Source organism: Ictalurus punctatus, chromosome 13, assembly GCF_001660625.3.
Source record: "Ictalurus punctatus breed USDA103 chromosome 13, Coco_2.0, whole genome shotgun sequence".
In the NCBI taxonomy this organism is placed as follows: Eukaryota; Metazoa; Chordata; class Actinopteri; order Siluriformes; family Ictaluridae; genus Ictalurus; species Ictalurus punctatus.
The window spans coordinates 22,609,321-22,628,092 of NC_030428.2; the positions used below are offsets into that span (position 1 = coordinate 22,609,321).

At 38.9% G+C, this 18,772-nt stretch overlaps 1 protein-coding gene across 2 annotated transcripts in view; it reads right to left on the minus strand.

Annotated features, from left to right (window-relative positions):
- Positions 1-12,044: 12,044 nt before the first annotated feature.
- dock1 (dedicator of cytokinesis 1) overlaps positions 12,045-18,772 on the minus strand; it is a 284,293-nt gene continuing 277,565 nt past the window's right edge. For both annotated transcript variants that reach the window (XM_053685217.1, XM_017483522.3), the window contains exons 49-52: positions 17,128-17,326; positions 16,086-16,251; positions 15,316-15,458; positions 12,045-13,112 (exon numbers count right to left, since the gene is read on the minus strand). In XM_053685217.1, the coding sequence (XP_053541192.1) occupies positions 13,017-13,112; positions 15,316-15,458; positions 16,086-16,251; positions 17,128-17,326 (604 nt within the window). In that variant the 3' untranslated portion in view covers positions 12,045-13,016. The remainder of the gene's footprint in view (positions 13,113-15,315; positions 15,459-16,085; positions 16,252-17,127; positions 17,327-18,772) is intronic.

Genomic DNA, 18,772 nt, shown 5'->3' on the forward strand with positions numbered 1-18,772 from the left:
CGGGCTTTGGCTAGGCCATTCAATAACCGTCTATTTCTTCTTTTTGAGCCATTCCTTGGTGGATTTGTTAGTGTGCTTAGAATCATTACCCTGTTGAAATGTCCACTTATATTTCAACTTCAACGTTCGGACAGATGGCCTCAGGTTATCTTCAAGCACTCTTTGATATGATGCAGCATTCATAATTGAATCAGTAAATGCAAGCTGTCCAGTCCCTGAGGCAGCGAAGCAACCCCAAACGATAACATTACCACCACCGTGCTTCACGGTTGTATGAGGTGCTTCTCCTGAAAAACTTGTCTTTTTTTTTTTTGTCTGTTCCAAACATGTCTGCTGTAACTGTGGCCAAAGTACTATCTTTTATTAGTCCGACCAGACCACATTATTCCAAAAGGCCTGGTCTTTGCCTATATGCTCATTGGCAAACTGTAGTCTTGCTTTAAGTTCTTTTTAGATAGCAAAGGCTTTCCCCTGGCATGCCTCCCATAGAACTTAATAAGACTGGGGAGAAAATATATTGCATCTAAATAATTATATGTACACCACAATTGAAAAAAAAAACCTAATAAATTATTTGGACAAGTTAATGATAAATGTACTTGTACAAAGGACAATCACATGACAATGCTTAATGTCAAGCCCTGAAGTGTAAGTAGGGGTCCAAGCACCATATTGGTTTTTTTTTCTAATTTATTTTTTTCTCCCAAGTTTGGTCTTGTCAATTCTCACCCACTAGCTAACTCTCCCCTATCACATGACAACTACCAACCAGGGAGGGTGGAACAAGCATGTACTTCCCCTGCATCAAGCAGCATCACATGTCATCATAACACACTTGGAGGAAAGTACCATCTGCCCTATTTTTAATGACCTCACAGGCACCTGTCATTAACTAATGTTACTCTGACAGAGAAGAGATTAAGCCAACCCTGCCACCCCCCTAAAAGCATGGCCAATTTTCACAGCCATGGATGGTTATGTCGTTGTCGGGATTCAAACTCACAATCTCTGGATGATAGAGCAAATGCTTTATCTGATGCAGCACTCAGGTGCTGGGCGACTGTGGCTCAGGTGGTAGAGTGGGGTGTCCAAGGGCAAGACACTGAACCCCCAGTTGCTCGCGATGGCAAGTTAGCGCCTTGCATGGCAGCTCTGCTACCATTGGTGTACCATTGAGATGTGCCTGATTGCCCTAATGGTAGCTCTATAGCATGACATTATATGTTCTAGGTAATATATCAATAACTCTGAGGCCTAGAGACAAAACTCTCTGTTTCCATGGCTAATTCTAAACCTGCAGTTTGGACCATTAAGCCCCACCTGCTTAGATTTTAAACTAATTTGCATAATATGCCAAACCTACTTTTGTAAACTAGTCCTAGGATTTTTGCCATATCATCAGACAATCATTTAGTGCATGGATTTCCATGAAACTTAAAAGGCATATTCAGGGCAAGATTCTGATTCTGTTTCTCAGCAACCATAAGGCTGATTGAGCTAAAATATGGCTTACTGCATTGATGTGCTAATCTGTAAGAGGATTTTTGATGATGACCTGGTTACTTAAAAACATGGCCATCATCAGCCAATTAGTTTTCAGAAGGTTGTTTTACAGGGTTAACAGTGACCTGTCATCACAAAACTTGAACTGTAGGTTCCTCAAGGGACCCTCTATTAAGTAAATGGTCTGCACTTATACAGTGCTTTTATCCAAAGTGCTTTACACTGTGTCTCATTCACCCATTCACACACACACCAGTGGTAGCAGAGCTGCCATGCAAGGCGCTAACTTGCCATCGGGGGCAACTTGGGGTGCAGTGTCTTGCCCAAGGACACTTTGGTATGTTGAGTCATGTGGGCCAGGAATCGAACCACCAACCCTACAATTAGTGGACAACCAGCTCTTCCACCTGAGCCACAGCCGCCCAAGTAATCCATTCTTACTCAAATTTGCTACAAGCAGCATTGAAGTGTCTGAGGCTACATTAAAACTGAATTCAGCACAATTGCTTGACTAAGAGCACTAAAACTCAGAAATGCAAAACTGTCTACATGAGTTCATGTACTTGGGAGGAGATTCTCTCATTTCTGATGTATGACAAATGGAGCCAAACACTTCTCCAACTCTTACAGTTTACATCCTCAGTGGATCACCAGGAGACTGAGGCTTGCCGGGTGCTAACAGTTTAAACCTTGCATATAAAAAGCATGACTGCTATTGATGGGCAAATAAAATTATCTGTATATAAACCTGTTTGAGTTGGCACTCAAAGTTTATTCAACATGTAATGAGGAGGGTCTCAATGTAATAAGGAGCACAGCACAGGCTTACTGAACACACTGACCTGAACAGAAGATGCACAAAGCAGTAACTCACTGTGGGCTTAAGTGATCGTTCATATTATCACGTCATGATGAAGTCTACAGTAGTGGACGAGACTTGTCCTGACTGGCTACTCAGAACAAAGGGCCAAGCTCTTCTAATAGCTCTAGGATAATAAAAGGGCTGAATATGTCCAATTTAAGTCTGCAATGCTCTTAAAAGCGTCTTCATGTTAACTGACAAAATGCGCAGGTTATTCATTTTCCCCTTTTTCAATGATGACTGTAGTAAACTGGGAGCAGAGTATACTGCCATCAATTTAATACTCAAGATATGTTAAAGCAGGATGATTACATTTACCTTTATTCATTTGGCAGGCTCTTTTATCCAAAGTAACTTACAAAGTGAGGTGAATGCAGTCCAATTAATCTAGCTGTTAAAGGAGCTGACAGTAATATAAGTGCTGCAGAACTAAAATTGAACCAACCGGCCAGAAACAAGTGCAAAAGAGCACTAAGAATAGAAATATGACTAAATGTTCCGAGATGTACAGTAGCTATGGGACACACAGGGCAGGAAGTTGGCTGGGATCCTGAGTTTTGATGAGGCCGCTGAAGGGTGATTACGGAAATGTCAAAATGCAGTATCCCCAATAACCTGACATCTCATGATTTAACACAATCACACTAGCCTGTCTGTGACTTGTGCAAGTTCATTTAAAGTTGTATTTTTTGTGTCTATGTAATGTAATAGTAGGTATTGTATCTGACCTGCACAGTTACTATCGAAAAGTATGACAGAATATTTTTTTTGTGCCACATAATCCTAAGCAGCTAATATTTTTTAAGTTGCATGATAGGTATTGCGTGATCAAATAAAAACAATCACTGAGACCAATATGCTCGACTGGGGATCATTGTCTCTACAGCAGGGGTATTCAGCTAAAATATGTCCATCTACATGAAATTGCCTGCTTATGAAGGTCTAACTAACCTGGTTGAATGGCATTTTAATGCTTAACATTAATGTTTAGTTAATGGCTATAAAAAAGAATTTTAATATGTTTTGTTTCCCTCTGGCACTGACTTTTTGATTAGACATGAGACATCTATTTTGAACTTACAGTAGAGAATACACTTCTCTGTCCAGTCATCTTAAAAAATTGTGTGTGTGTGTGTGTGTGTGTGTGTGTGTGTGTGTGTGTGTGTGTGTGTGTGTGTGTGTCTGTCTGTCTGTCTGTCTGTTTAAACAAGCTATGTTGTTACTTGACCAATCAGACAAGAGAAGGTAAATAAAAATTTTTTCAAATCTATTCCCAGTTGCAAAAAGCCACACCAGATGATCTGCTACAAAAGTCATAAAGTTGTTTAAAAAATAGAATTCCTGAACTAGGGCAAGATTTTTTTTTTTCATACGCCAATCGGCTCAGCTACAGTATTTTTTCAAGTACTCAGTTCAGTTGGCAGAAATATTTTGCAGAGTCCTCATTCACAGTCCCTGACCCTGAACCAATGATACAAAAATAAACAATTGCAGTATTGGACATTTAGATAGACGAAAGGAAATACAAAAATTTGACATCGCTGAGGGTGCTTTATTGTATTCAAATGATTGAAATATGTTGAAAATTTTGCCATACGCATGCTAAATATGGTAGAACGAAAGGCCTGCAGAGCCTCGTCACCTCATCTGCATTCACTATGATCAGCCCCAAGTCCTTGCATATGATGATGGTTGCCAAGGTAACCCCTCCTTGGAACTAACTGAAAAGTACAAGAAGATCCATGATCCTGCATTGAAAGAAATGGAGAGAAAGTGCTCAATAAAACACAAAAATTATTAAAGGATAAAGAAATTAAGATAAAAGAAACTCACACTTATTGTTCCAGACCAGGGGTTGTGTTTTAGAAGGATTTCTCACAATTCCATTTGAGGTTCGTGAATATTGCCTGTGGCTTAATAAATTATTATACACAAGCCACTAAAATTCATAAGTCGAGCAGAAACTTTTACACCGATGACTAACCTCACATTAGTTATTTATGTATTTATTCTTGTTTGTCTGCATTAATGTTACACGGGCCAACACTCATGTTTAATTCCTCAGCAAGAATGCTGCTCAAATAAATAGTCAAAAGGAGAGTCACAAAATATTATACATTTAACACAGTGCATGCAAGATGAGGTTGAAACATGAAATAAATATTGTCATAAATATATAAATCCAATTTAGGTTGGAAGCGTAATACGGGTCTGCAACACATTCCATGGGAGACATTCTGCTCTTCATTGCCTCTGGTCAAATATCTCGGCTCTTTACAGGATCTCTCAAGAAGAACTCCACATTTGCTTGACATAATTATGATGTACAATTACGGAACACACTGATCTGTAAACTACTGATTGAGACCGCTTGAGAGATTAGCTGGGTAACCGGGAATGAATAATCAACCCACAAAAGGGCATACACATATAGTTTCTGATTTAAGAGATTTTATGTATTGTCCAAGGTGATTATGTCCAACAGCCAATTAAAAACAGCTAACAAAAGAGGCAAGTAGTTTATCTTATTTACACACATTAAAAAAAAGTAGTCACATTGTTTCCACACACATTATAGATGTTATTTCAAAGTCAGAAATTTTATTTAGTTCTGTTTATCTCCAAATATTCTAGCAAAATATTTTCCCAATACAGACAAACCGGTCTAAATTTCTTTTGGTACCATGTTATTTTTTCCTTCCACCTTCACTTTAGTATTAAACTGACCATATCCAAGTGGTTTCACCTGTGGGAAATGTTTATAATCCATCAGCCAGCCAATCACGTTCATCCTGATGTCGAGAGGAATAAACAATTAACACAACAGTTTAGATGTGGTTGATTTAGCTGCCTGCTGGTGCATGCAGTTAGTCAATAAGGACCCTCAGATGAGCAGTCTTCACATCTGAGACCTGGATTGTGTTTCATGTACTGTATATCTGAATCCTGTGTCCAGATATACAAAAACAATTTATTTTTAAAACCACCTGTCATTCAACAACAGTCATAAAAACTCACACAAGCTGCAAAAAGTCAAATCAATGGGAATCTAAATTTGGTTTTGGTTTACAAGTATCTCTGAGGTGCACTGAAAAGCGTTAAGGCAACAGCGACTGAGTTTGAAATGAAATGCACAGCAGCAGGTGATTTGTCAGTGTCTCTATTTCATTATGCAAAAGAGGTGTTTAAACAAAAGCACAGCACAGTAAGTACCTAAACAAATGAAATTGTGTCAGATGGAAATTAATGTTCATATGACATATTGTAGAGGGAATGTGACAAACTGCCCCACCCAGGTCATAAATACAGTTCAGAAAAAAAAAATATTCAGAGAATTGACTTTATGCAGTAAAAGCTTTTTAGAAATGGTTACAGTTGTTGAGTTTTAGTGTTTATCACTGCTCTTCCAAGTTAACAGGTTTTATATGACAGAAGATAACATTAACAGTGACACAAACAGTCTTACCAATGAATAATGTAAACTTAATTAACATTAATTAATTAATTAGCACTCATAGTTTGGACAATTGTAAGCACTTTTAGCCGTGGACACGGGTCAGCATGAACCTTTTCAGCAATTTGTGCTACAGTAGCTGTTCTGTGGGATCGGGCCACGAGGGCTAGCCTTTGTTCCCCACGCACATCAGTGAGCCTCGTGCACCCATGACCCTGTCACCAGTTCACAAGACCTGTTGTTTTGGAGATGCTCTGACTCAGTCAACTAGCCATCACAATTTAGCCCTGGTCAAAGTCACTCAAATCCTTACGCTTGTCAATTTTTTCTGCTTCCAACAAATTGAGAACTGACTATTCACTTGCTGCCTAATATATCCCACCCCTTGACAGGTGCCACTGTAATGAGATAATTCTAGCGTTACAGTTGGATGGGTAAGTCTTGATGCGTAGAGACTTGGATCCAAGATTAGCTATGGTAACAACAATGAAGCAACCTAATTCCTATCACAGGAATTGGCCCACTTGTCTGAACAATCAGTTGGAGTGCAGTCATTGATTAGTGATTATAGGGTCCTGGTCAATAAGGTAGGAATGCTTTTTCCCCCCTGTACATCCATCTAACTGACAGGCCTTCTCAGTGGAGCCTGCTTTACTTGCATGTAATCAATGGGATCAATGGAAAGATAAACTTGATTAGGCTGGTGCTTGATTTAAACTGTGCATCCAAAACCAAATCAATCCATTTTTATCTGGCCAAGACCTCTGCATGGCACTCATTAAAATGAAAGGTTAGTAGTACAGAAATGGGTTTTGCAGCTAGCATTCAGGTTTGACTCCTAGGAAAATGCATGTACTCATAATGAAACTTGAATTCTCCATCCCTAATAGAATGGTGGCTGTATGGAAGACCAATCCCAACTACTCATGTGGTATAAAGCTGGTTATTTATGTAACTGTGGTCATATGAACCCTGTTTAACTACTATGAGTGTGTAACTCCTGAGTACTACACTGTGCCTAGAGACTTATGACTTATGACACTTGAGATGTCCCGAATGACGAGAAACCCTGGAGGTCATACAGTGTAAATAGAAGCAGAGTAACAAACATAAGTAGCATTCTATGCTACCTCAGGGAAGGAGGTATCATAAGGAACAGGACTTACCTTAGGAACAGTACTTGCCTTTACGAGTGTCCTCGAAGGCGCTCAGAGATGAATGCTGCACTCACACAAATGGGAGGGGCAAAAATCACAAGAAAGTGCATGGTGATCCCCAGGTATCAGCAACAGAAACGTCTTGGAGTAATACATTTATAAACAAGGCATATAAGGAACAGAGACACGCCCCTGGGCTACCACTTCAGGGTACAGATGTCACTGCCCTAGATGTATAACACTACAAAATGATGCATTTATCAAGAAAAATGTTAAACAACAAAACTTTATTAGAAAATGACCTGTTTACTGATTATACTGAGATACTCAACTTTTCAACCATATATAATGATGACAATGTCCGTTCATGTTTCAACAAAGCCAGTTGGTGCTTAACAACTTCAATCACCCAACAAAGGCCCAGTATTTCATAGATTTCAGTTATTAATATTCAGCCAAACAAAATCTAAATGCATGTCTTATTACCACAAAAGCAATTCCAATGTAATATGTAGTGTCAGTTACAAAACGTCTGTGCAAATGTCATATTCGCAGAGAAGAGGCTAAGAAAGAAAGAGTAAAAAGGCCCTGAAATGCCCATGCTCCATTTTAAGCAAAAACCTTCATGTAATACTTCAGTCTATCAGGTTGATCTTTAAATGCTATCGATTTAAGGGTTGCTACTGAAGTGCAAATCTATACTCTGTGTTAACAGTACAATAAAGATAGCATGAAATTGAGAAACTGAGGTAAAGCTAGGATTTGCAAAGATGAGTCAGTGAACATACAAATGAGATCTTCAATAGAAGTGACTCCATTGCTAGAACTATCCTTGAAATTAATGGGTCAATGGAAGTTGTACTATCCAAAACCAGGAATAGAAATGCAGGGGCGAAACAACAGAATATGAATGTCCAAAAAGGTTTATATAAGTATTGAATGTATTATAATACACCCACAAGCCAGAAGAAGGGATCACATTGAAAGCTTGAGGAAGCAACTAATTTCTACTGAACAGTACAAATACAAAAATGTCACTTGGACATTTCATTGCAAGACTTCCTCCCGGTATTAAAATGAAATGGCACGTCAACTTAGTCTGGAAAATACTGATATGCCTGGTCATTTGTGTGGGGTGATTTGAATTGGATCCAGGCAAGCATATTCGCTTAATCACAGCGGGGTCTGATGGAGGCAGGGAGGGAAATGTGAACACACTCTCAGAAAAAGATGGATTCAATTTTGCTCATGGCAACATCTGAATGAACATATCATTCTTCTATTAAAATCGCAATAACCCTGAAAGACTTGAATAAAGCAGAATGAAGATTTCAAAAGGAGAACACTGAGGAATAGGACAGAGAGTTCTAAGAAATTTGAGTGGACCTTAGTTGGGGTTGTCGGTGTGCTTTCACTGATTGTTAGCTTGGGACTGGGCCTCATTACACCTGCCTGTAGCCCATCACTTCCTGAGCAAACACTGGCATGCTCAACATGCTACAGCAAGAGAGCATCTGCCCTGCACCGTTTAGTGTTTCACACACTCAAACACTTGTGTCATGATTCGAGTAAGGCTATTACGAGAAAACATTCAACTGTGCAGTGCTTTATTTCTCCAGGAGGTATCACAAAAAATCATTCTTGTTCGTAGCGAAGAACATAAGCTTAGTGGCTGATGTGGTAGCAGGCTGTGGTAAATGCAAATGAAATTAAAAGAAACATTCGCTTAATTATCAGGTGTGTCACATTGTTTATTAATGAGAGGATTTTAATTTGGGTTTAATTGGAGTATTGATTTACACAGCACTCTTATGTAGCAGAATAAACCTCAGATCAATGCAGCTTTGTAGTTCGTGAACATCCAAAAGAATTCCGATTGAATTATCAGAGGATGTGTGGTCTGGAGGAGGCATGCACTCGCAACATGATTTGCGGATCAACATCATTTCGGTGGCACTGCATTACTTTTATAATAAATTGATTGCATCCTATAATAACTCCACAATTACTGCAGTACTTACACAATCAAATGATATCTTTTTAAACGCTTGTCATTAAATGTTAAACAGCAGCAATGTAAAATTTCACTTAGTGTCATTTGTTCATTTAGCAGCTGCTTATAGTGCTAAAACCAATGACAGGTGAAGTGAATAACATTTTTTGATTATCTCGTTACAACGGCACCTATTAAGGGGTGGGATATATTTGGCAGAATGTGAAGTCAGTTCTCAAAGTCGATATTTTGGAAACAAGGAAAAATGGGCAAGCGTAAGGATCTGAGTGACTTTGACAAGGGCCAAATTGTGATGGCTCGACGACTGGGTCAGAACATCTCCAAAACCGCAGGTCTTGTGGGGTGTTCCTGGTATGCAGTGGTTAGTACCTACCAAAATTGGTCCAAGGAAGGGCAACCAATGAACTAGTGGCAGGGTGAAGGTACCAAAGGTTCATCGATGCACGTAGTGAGCAAAGGCTAGCCCGGCTAGCCCACAGAAAAGCTACTGTTAGCACAAATTGCTGAAGAAGTTAATGTTGGCTATAATAGAAAGGTTTCAGAACACACTTGTTGCGTATGGAGCTGCGTAGTCACAGACCAGTCAGAGTACCCAGGATGACCCCTGTCCACCATCGAAATTGCTTACTGTGGGCACGTGAACATCAGAACTGGACCATGGAGCAATAGAAGAAGGTGGCCTGGTTTGATGAATCATGTTTTCTTTTACATCATGTAGGATACATTTTACACCTGGATACACTATGGGAAGAAGGCAGTGTGATGCTCTGGGCAATGTTCTGCTGGGAAACCTTTGGTCCTGGCATTCATGTAGATGTTACTTTGACACAAACCAACTACTGCAGACCAAGTACACCCCTTCATGGAAACCGTATTCCGTAATGGCAGTGGCCTCTTTCCGAAGGATAATGCGCACTGTAACACTGTAAAAATTGTACAGGAATGGTTTGAGGAACATGAAGAGTTAAAGTTTTTGACTTGGACTCCAAATTCCCCAGATCTCTCAGGGTCTTGCTGAAACAGGTCTGGGCCCCTTGGTTCCAGTGAAGGGAAATTGTAATATTACAGCTTACAAAGAGATTTGAGACAATTGTGTGCTTCCAACTTTGTGGCAAGAGTTTGGGTAAGAAGCACATATGGGTATGATGGTCAGGTGTCCACAAACTTATGGCCATATTGTGTAGTGTGGTATGTGTAAACCATTCACATGGTCAAATTTTATATATAGTTCTTAACTCTACGGCTTTTCCTGCAACAAAATGTTTCATTCTCTTTTGCATTTGTATTAATCAAAGTTCTACCGTTTTAAAATCTGATTACCCCCAAAAGTGAAAAAGGAGAAACCTGCAAAGATTTAATTCCAGTTCCACTGAAAGATGCACCAACTACCTTAAAATTTAGACCCTAAATCAACTTGTGGAATATATGGCCAAATTTTAAAGAATGATGATTTTATAATGCTATTTTAAGAATTTAGTAACATGTACATTCTTACTTTTATCAGAGATGGCCACCTTGCTGAAATGCACTGTAAAGTCACATGTGAATGGGAGGGATTGTAAAATAAACCAACAGGCTTATATATATATATATATATATATCAGCCTATGTAGCAATTCTTTCTCAACTAACACAAATGTGCAATCATCATAGAGCAAATGAAGACCATTTGTGATGTGACTGCTAATAATTTTGGAAACTTTAGTACTAATGAAATGTTTTACTTTAATGTCATTCGGTGGATTTATATGCAAATTAATCTTGTAGCTGATTGGTTTTCTTGCTATGGTTCATTACTAGAATGCTGTTAAATGTTAAAATATCCCAAGCAGCAGAACTGAACAAGTGCTTACCAGTATAAAGAAAAAAGGAGAGATGGATTATTTGAGTCATCACCTTTAATGTCGATTTGGATTTAATTTGGTTATCTGTGGTTAAAATATGACTAATTGGAAATAGTACAGTCCTTGCTATAAGTAAATTTGTTACACTGTAAAAGACGGGCACTATCCCCTTCCCTGCATCTCGATCATGGATGTAGCGTTTCCTGTTTGTTGGACCGTGATGCTGATTGGCTGGTAGTGGATATCGCTTTATGCACTTGCTTAGTTATGATGTGCATCAAATGTCATTGGCAAAACTGGAATTTGACACATTATTACAAGTACAGTCCACTCCAAAACTATTGGAACAGCAAGGCCAGTTCAGTTGTTTGTGCTATACAGCAAAGTCATTTGGGTTTGAGATCAAAATATTGATATGAGAAGAGTTTTTTTCCACCCAGCTTTTATTTCCTGGTATTTACATCTAGAGGTGTTAAACATAAAACATAGAACCTTTTTGTATCAGCCCACCCAAAGCCTTAATACTTGGTTGCACATCCCCCCTTGCTTGCAATAACTGAATCAAGCCTGCAACTCACAGACATCAAATTGTTGGTTTCTTCTCTTATATCAGCCTCTTTCAGTTGTTGTTTGTTTCAGGGGATTTCGCCCTTCAGTCTCCTCTTCAGGAGGTGAAATGCTGCTCAATTGGTTTGAGGTCTGGGAATTGACTTGGCCAGTCTAAAACCTCCCAGTTCCACTGAAGGCTAAAACCAAGAGAGGTTCAGAGCTATTTATTATTTAAACGGTCAATCTAAGAGGACACACCTGGGTAACAAGAAACACCTCAGTTAACGTTCCAATATTTGTGCTCGCATACAAATTGGGTGGTCTGATAGAACATAGGACATTTTGTATATCGTTTAACACATGTACATATGAATACCAGGAAAGAAAAACTGAAATTCTAAACTCTCTTCTCATATTCATCTCTTGATCTCAAACCTAAATGTCTTCATTCTACAACAAAAAAAACAACAACATATGAATTGGTCTTGCCGTTCCAGCAGTTTCGGAGGGGACTGCAAATCTAGATGACTTAATCAACTTACAGAGGCCTGTGATTGCACCATTGCCCTTTAATGTGAAGTAACTTGCAGAGGGAATGTATAAGAATGAACGAGGAAAGGTCTAAGAGCAATTCCATTGCCTGTTCAGAGGGAAGTGAGGGTCAGTGATCAACAACACTTTAATCAGAAACAAGGCACCAGAAATACATCTTAGATTAATTTTAACCATGCTGTTGGGTCAGCACAGCCTCAGTAGCCAAGTTTAAAAATACATACAATGAGTTTATTTAAGTCAGTAGTGAATTTGGAACAGTCATTGTTATTGTAATCCAAGGTTACAGCATTACAGTTTCTATACAAAGGTATGACAGTGGGAGTTAGATGTGTACACTCCAAAACGAAGAGGAAAAAAAATACATATTCAATAATAGTACTTTACAATCCCTGTCATTTAAAATCCTAAAAAGCCCTTTTTGGATAAAAAATAAATTGCTAGTTAATTTGCCCCAATATTAATACAATCATTATAAAATACACGTCCAGAGGAAAAAAAAAAACAAACAAAAAAAATTCATATATACAAACATCTGTACACGTGTATATATTGAAAAAGAGGAGTGGTAAATGTATAAAGCATATTCTGATTACGTGATGATCCCTAAGCTTTGGAATAGTCGGCCATTTCTTGATCATAGCGTCAGAATGGGGGAAGAAAAGCAAGACCACAAATCTTAAGTAAAATCAGCTGACTATTAAACTTACAAATATTCTAATGCTGCAAAAAACCGGCATACTGATGCCAGACAGGCAAGTCATGATTTGTTCATTTTATCCTCATGCCTCTCCAGACGATTTCATTTAAAAGGCCTGCAGATGTGTGAAACAGATCAGATAATGTACCTGGCACTACCACCTGGGCTGAGGCTTTGACTAATAATTGGTGAGTCGAAGAAAGAAAAAAAAAAAAAAAAAAGGAGAGAGTCCCTGGACAGGCCAACTCTTTCAGTGTGAAGATGATGAGGGAGTTGCTATGAACTCTTGCTTTTATCACACTGTCAGTAAGGCTGAATCAAAATCACCCAAGCCCAGCGTCTGAGGAAGCGCCGAAGTCTCTGTCTGATATACTGCCATTCTCACTGCACAATCCCCGAGTCAATGGAGGTCTGCTTCCTTGTGGCTTTTGGAGGAGGAGGGGGTGGGGTTTTACTCGGCAGTGGAGGGGGCAGATGCTAGAGAGAGGGGGAAAAGGGAGAGAGAAAAGAAGCAAGAGGCAGAGACATCAGAGTTAGAATCTATGGGTGACATTTAATAAGTACTTCATTTCAAACACTATACCTGCTGTTTCTGAGGTGTGAGACATCACCTCAGCACAGAATGTTCCCAGAACACCATTTACCATAACATCTTTGTACTTGTTGGATATTTTTTTTTAGTGGAAATAAATGTCATCTTGTTGCAATCCGAACAATAAACACACTCAAAACTCAGAAAATCAGTGACATGCTTTTACTGGTAATGTTCACACTGCGTCACTCAAACTTATATCTTTCTAAACAGTATTGAATTGGGATGTACAGATTGATTCAAATTTGCCATGAAATTTACAGGATAACTGAGTTTTCAAGGGAGTTCAACTTTTCACAGGTCGCAAAATGACAGCGGCCTAGTATTTGATATCAATATCTTCACGCCATGTCCCTTCATGTCATGTCAGGTGTTAATCACGTCTGGTTCTGTGAGCATGCATTACTGGCCAGGGTTACAGCATTTACGCTTGTACTGGAGTGTTGTCAACAGAGATCGACTGATAATCGGTTTTACCGACATTTTAGCATTTTTTCATAATTGGTTATCGGTTTTGAAATTTCACAATATCCGATAAATGGCCATCTTGTGGGCGTTTTGAGAATTGCAAGAATTGAGAGCACTATTGCAGCACTAAATCTAGACAAGGGGGAGACAAGTCATCAACGGTGTGCACAGGTAAAGTATACTTGCTTTGCTTTAATTAATAAACTTTATTTAACATAACAGCCATTAATGTACAAAAGAGATGCGTTACTTAAATGTTGGATATGTAGTTCAAGCAGCTTGGTGCGAAGAAAGAGAGACAAACTCACGGAGTCACATAATCTGTTTATCTCATCGACACTTTTATGTATATTTATACACACACACACACACACACACACACACACACACACGAGACACTTTAGTAACAGTGCACTTTATTTTTTGCACTCTTTCAGACCCCTCTATTTATTGGTGTATAATTAAGAGTTTTTTGTATGCAAGGAGGACGTGAAATTGACAAAAACTGTTATAAATAGAATGGTTTGTTCAGTTCAGTGGTGTTATCGTTGTGTCAAAAACAGAAGTAAAACAATAAATATCGGTTCTGCATATCGGTTATCATGCATATAAAAGCACAAATAATCGGTATCGGTTATAAAAAAAAATCTATATCAACTGATCTCTCATTGTCATACTTAATAGTTAACGTTTGCCAGTTGTGGGCTAACTAATGGGTTAATGATTGCCTCACCATTGAGCAGGGACCTAAAAGCAAGTCCTTACATACTTGAGGTACAACAGTTATGTATCTGCTTTTTTTTATTCCGTGGGTTAATGAGATGCACTTATGAAGCTCAGATTTAAGATTGTGATTCATTTGATTATTAGTATGGTGTGTGTGTGTGTGCTGAGAGAAACTGTGACAACTGTTGTAAGTAATTCACAGGGGTCCTCTAAGCACATACATCAAGACAATACGTCAAGGACTACAAGTTATGGAGACTGCAACTGCAAACGTGCACATACAGTGTGTGCTATAGAGAGAATTTCATATACATGTAACAGGCATCAAAAATGGAATATGAAGAGGAAAACACAGTGGAGGGAGAAACGTGTCCCTCTATCAGAGATCCTAACAATCAGATCATTTCTCTTTAACCACAAGATAAATCATTTCATTTACTGTGAGAGTAAGCAGGAATAGACTAGCCAGTCATCATTGCCACTAAAGGGTAATAGATGGAAAGGGGCGGTCCAGTTGAAAAGAGATGTGAATGAGAGAATGGAGCTTAATAAGGTAAGGCAGAGGTAAGGAAAGATGGATGGACAGATCAAATCAGTGAGGACAAATCAAGTAAAAAGGATAAAAATTTAAAGTAATGGATGAAAATTAAGTGCACATTCATTCACTGCATCACAATGCTGCACATACAGGCTGTGTGTACAGGACAGTTTTCAAGCCGGCAAAGGTCACATGCACAGTTAGTGTCACTCCTGGTCAAAACTGTGCTGCCAGTTAGCATTTTGAATTTGAATCGAAAACAACATTAAACCCTGTGTTGGTTCAGAATGGCATATTATGGCTTCATTAATTGCAAGAAAGGTATGTGGATGTCTGTGCATGCTCATGTGTTTTACCCGCTGATGTAGAGGATGAGGAGGAGGTGTGGTTGGGCTGGCCAGCTCTGGGTTTTCCATCAGGTTCCCATAATCACCCATACCGCTTTTGATCGGCAGAGGAGGTGGAGTCTCACCATAGCCCATCCCATTCAGTTCTAGATCTATCATACAAAAATGTACAGGGCAGCACTAAAATTTATATGATATTAAAACGCTAAAACACAGTTAATAAGGTACAAAGATGTGTTATAGCGTAGGTAAAAAATACAATCTCTTTATGCTGTGTATGAATATTAAGTAACCAGTTTATTACACTGTTTTCACACTGATATAAAGTGTTTATAGCGGCTCTATTAAAACCAGAAGCAGGATCACTGCAGTGGATAGGCACACGCTATTTCCTTAGTCCCATAGAAATGCCACAGTAAAGATGATGACACACAAAGCAACTGCTAGATCATCAGACTGAGGGCAGTACTTGCATGTAGGGAGCTTAGATAGAGCTTTTCAGAGGAAGAGAGTAGAGAACAATGAGCTTTATAAACAAGGCCATTTCTATCAATTCTATCCCTTGAGTGAGTCGAAAAAACAAAAATGTATTTGAAACAGAAGTAGGTGATACCTCTAGCATGCTAAAAAGCTCCTCTTCAGGTAACCTCTATTCGAACGATGTAGCTAAGGCAAAAGTGACGTACTGCACATAGCAATCGAACTAATCAAAGTTGCTAGGTTAATTCTCGCAACTTGAGTAAAAGAAATGAATACGCTACTACTTAAATGAAGCTTACTGGAGGAGGAGAGCATGCTGAAGGTGAGCTTGACCCTTGGAGTGATGGGAGGAGGAAGAGTAGAAGTAGTCTGAGGAACAGCAGGTCCCGGGGACACAGACAGCCTCTTATCTCCCAACACGTTTAGCACTTGACTCTTTGGCCTCTGGGGACGCAGTGGACTGATCTGAAAACAGGAAGAAGAAAACGAAAAAAACAAAACAAAACAAGAAGGATTAAGAATTAAACTGAGCCACATGAGGAAGACTGAGAAAATGACTAGTCCTGATAAACCCACAGATCACTTTTTATTATTCCTTCAGAAATACATATTAATATAGGGTCATACTACTACTCCTACTAATATCACAATGAGCTTTACATATGAATGAAGATATAAATCTATATATATATAATAACGTTGAGGCAATCTATAATCACTAAAGCAGGGGTTCTCAAACTTTTTTTGCAGACAGGGACACAAGAAATTTCAGGAACCTGATCAAATTCAATTTATAATTAAAATATCAGGCCCATTATTCAAATGAGTACAATACAGTAATGTTTTGCCTATTTATTGCTGCGGAAGAGCTTTTTATTTATGAACTATCCACTGAGAGATCATATTAAGTTACTACTTGTTTTTGAGTTACTGGAGTTATTAGAGATTTGGATTAAACAAGTTCAGTTCCAATGATCATGCAAATCGCCTAATAAATATAATAACTGTGATAATAGTGGATTATTACTTTTTTGTAAACCCCCGGGCTATGCATTATGGACTCCTGGTGAGGAGAAACACTGTATTAAAGAATAATAGCAAATCTATGAATAGACCAAGTCAAACGCTGCAATGTTACCAGGTGCTGATTATCATTAAGTTATTATGGACCTGTTCTCTATTTTTTAAGCCCTAAGTCACACCTAAACTGTTCTGCACAAGAAAGCATTAGCAAACTTATTTTAAAAAAAGTAACCTTAATAAATAAATAAATAAATAAATAAATAAATAAATAAATAAATAAATAAATAAATAAAAGGATGTTTGTGTGTGTTTTCTCACCGTCTCGGACAGGATGACCGCCTCAGTGGGCTGCATGGGAATGTCGGTGGCCTTCAGCTCCTTGTCAAAGATCTCTTGGTGTTTGCTGTTTCTTTTTTCTTTCTTCTTCTCCTTCCTGTCTTTTTCGGGTTCATCCCGGTCCAGCTTGTCCTGAGACTTAAAGTGCTGCTTCTTCGGCAAGAGGGGCTCCAGAGCAAAACTAGAGGAAGAAAGGAGGGGAAAAATGTATTTTTTTGGGTGAAGAGTCAGAAAAATGATGGATATAAAGAGGAAGATAAAAAGGAAAATGGAGTAAGAGGAAACGTGTGTGTGGTGTGTGTGTGTGTGTGGGTGGGGGGGGGGGGGGGTGCATGGTCTCAGAATGGACGTTAAAGCAATTTTTAATATCATACTGACATCTGTGAAATGGAGGGCAAATAGAAGTGCTCCTTTGACATTTGGTCTGAAAGAGATGCTACAAATATGGATATGGAATATTTGGGCATGACGTCCTGGTATTTATAGACGAGAAGCAAATTAAAAGGAAAAAATATGGAATATTTGTTGTGTTGTGCATTTATATGCATTTTCTGCAATTGATCTGAGCCAACATTTCTATCCTGAAGGGCATGGGCTCTTCCAGGATGACTCTGCCCCAATCCACAGAGCAAGAGTCCTCACTGAATAGATTGATGAGGATGAAAATGATGGAAGTCCAGAGATTCTGGAGCAACGTGTTAGACAGTGCTCTCCAACACCATCATCAAAATAACAACAATCTTCTAGAACAATGACGTTCATCACTCCAGTAGTGTGCCTAAGACTGGCAGAATCTATCCCAATGTACACTGAAGATGTTCTCGTGGCTTATGGTGGTCCAATACTTTACTACTGTCTACTCTGTCAAATCTCTGTAGTATACTTCCCGCGCAGTCTCAGCTGTCTGCATATGTTAAGAAAGAAGGCAGTAAAATAATAAGCCCCTTACTTTCTACTCAGTCCATTCACCTTCTTCAGTCATTCAGTACAGTAAAGTCTTAAAACCCAGGGCAGAACTTCACACGTATATCACCACATCAGATCAGTACAACAAGCGAGCATTCTTCAAGAGTGTCTCCATAAAGGACCATTAAAACTATTGCAACTCCGACAGCAACCTCAGCATCAGTGGATGTCAAAAGTATGCCTTTATACCTACCAAAACTATCAAAGAAGCTCATTTGAATGCTCACAGTATCAATTCAATATCCAGTCTCCATGTCTTTTACAGCGTTTTATAAAAATTTGGTAGAAAAAAAAACAAGTCTAAATGACATTTACCATGTCAACAGAGTTGATAGGAATTTGTTTCTGTGCCCTTCTCACACAACCAGTGCTGCCTCTCATAATTGGTATTTCTAAGTGCTGGCGCCGATTTGAGCGAATCAGACTGCTTCAACCGGACGGATTAACCGATCAAATTAAAGAGCATGTGCTGCGATGCCCTTTGCAATTAAATACCAGTGGAGGGCATCGCTGATGAGATCACACTCTCCAAACATGGGCTAATTAATCCTTCAGGCTGGCAATACAGTGCCTGCTTTGCAGGACTGGCAGCAACCTCTCAATATGTCTCACACACACTTTAATCATGCTCACACACATTTCCTAATCATGCATTCATAGA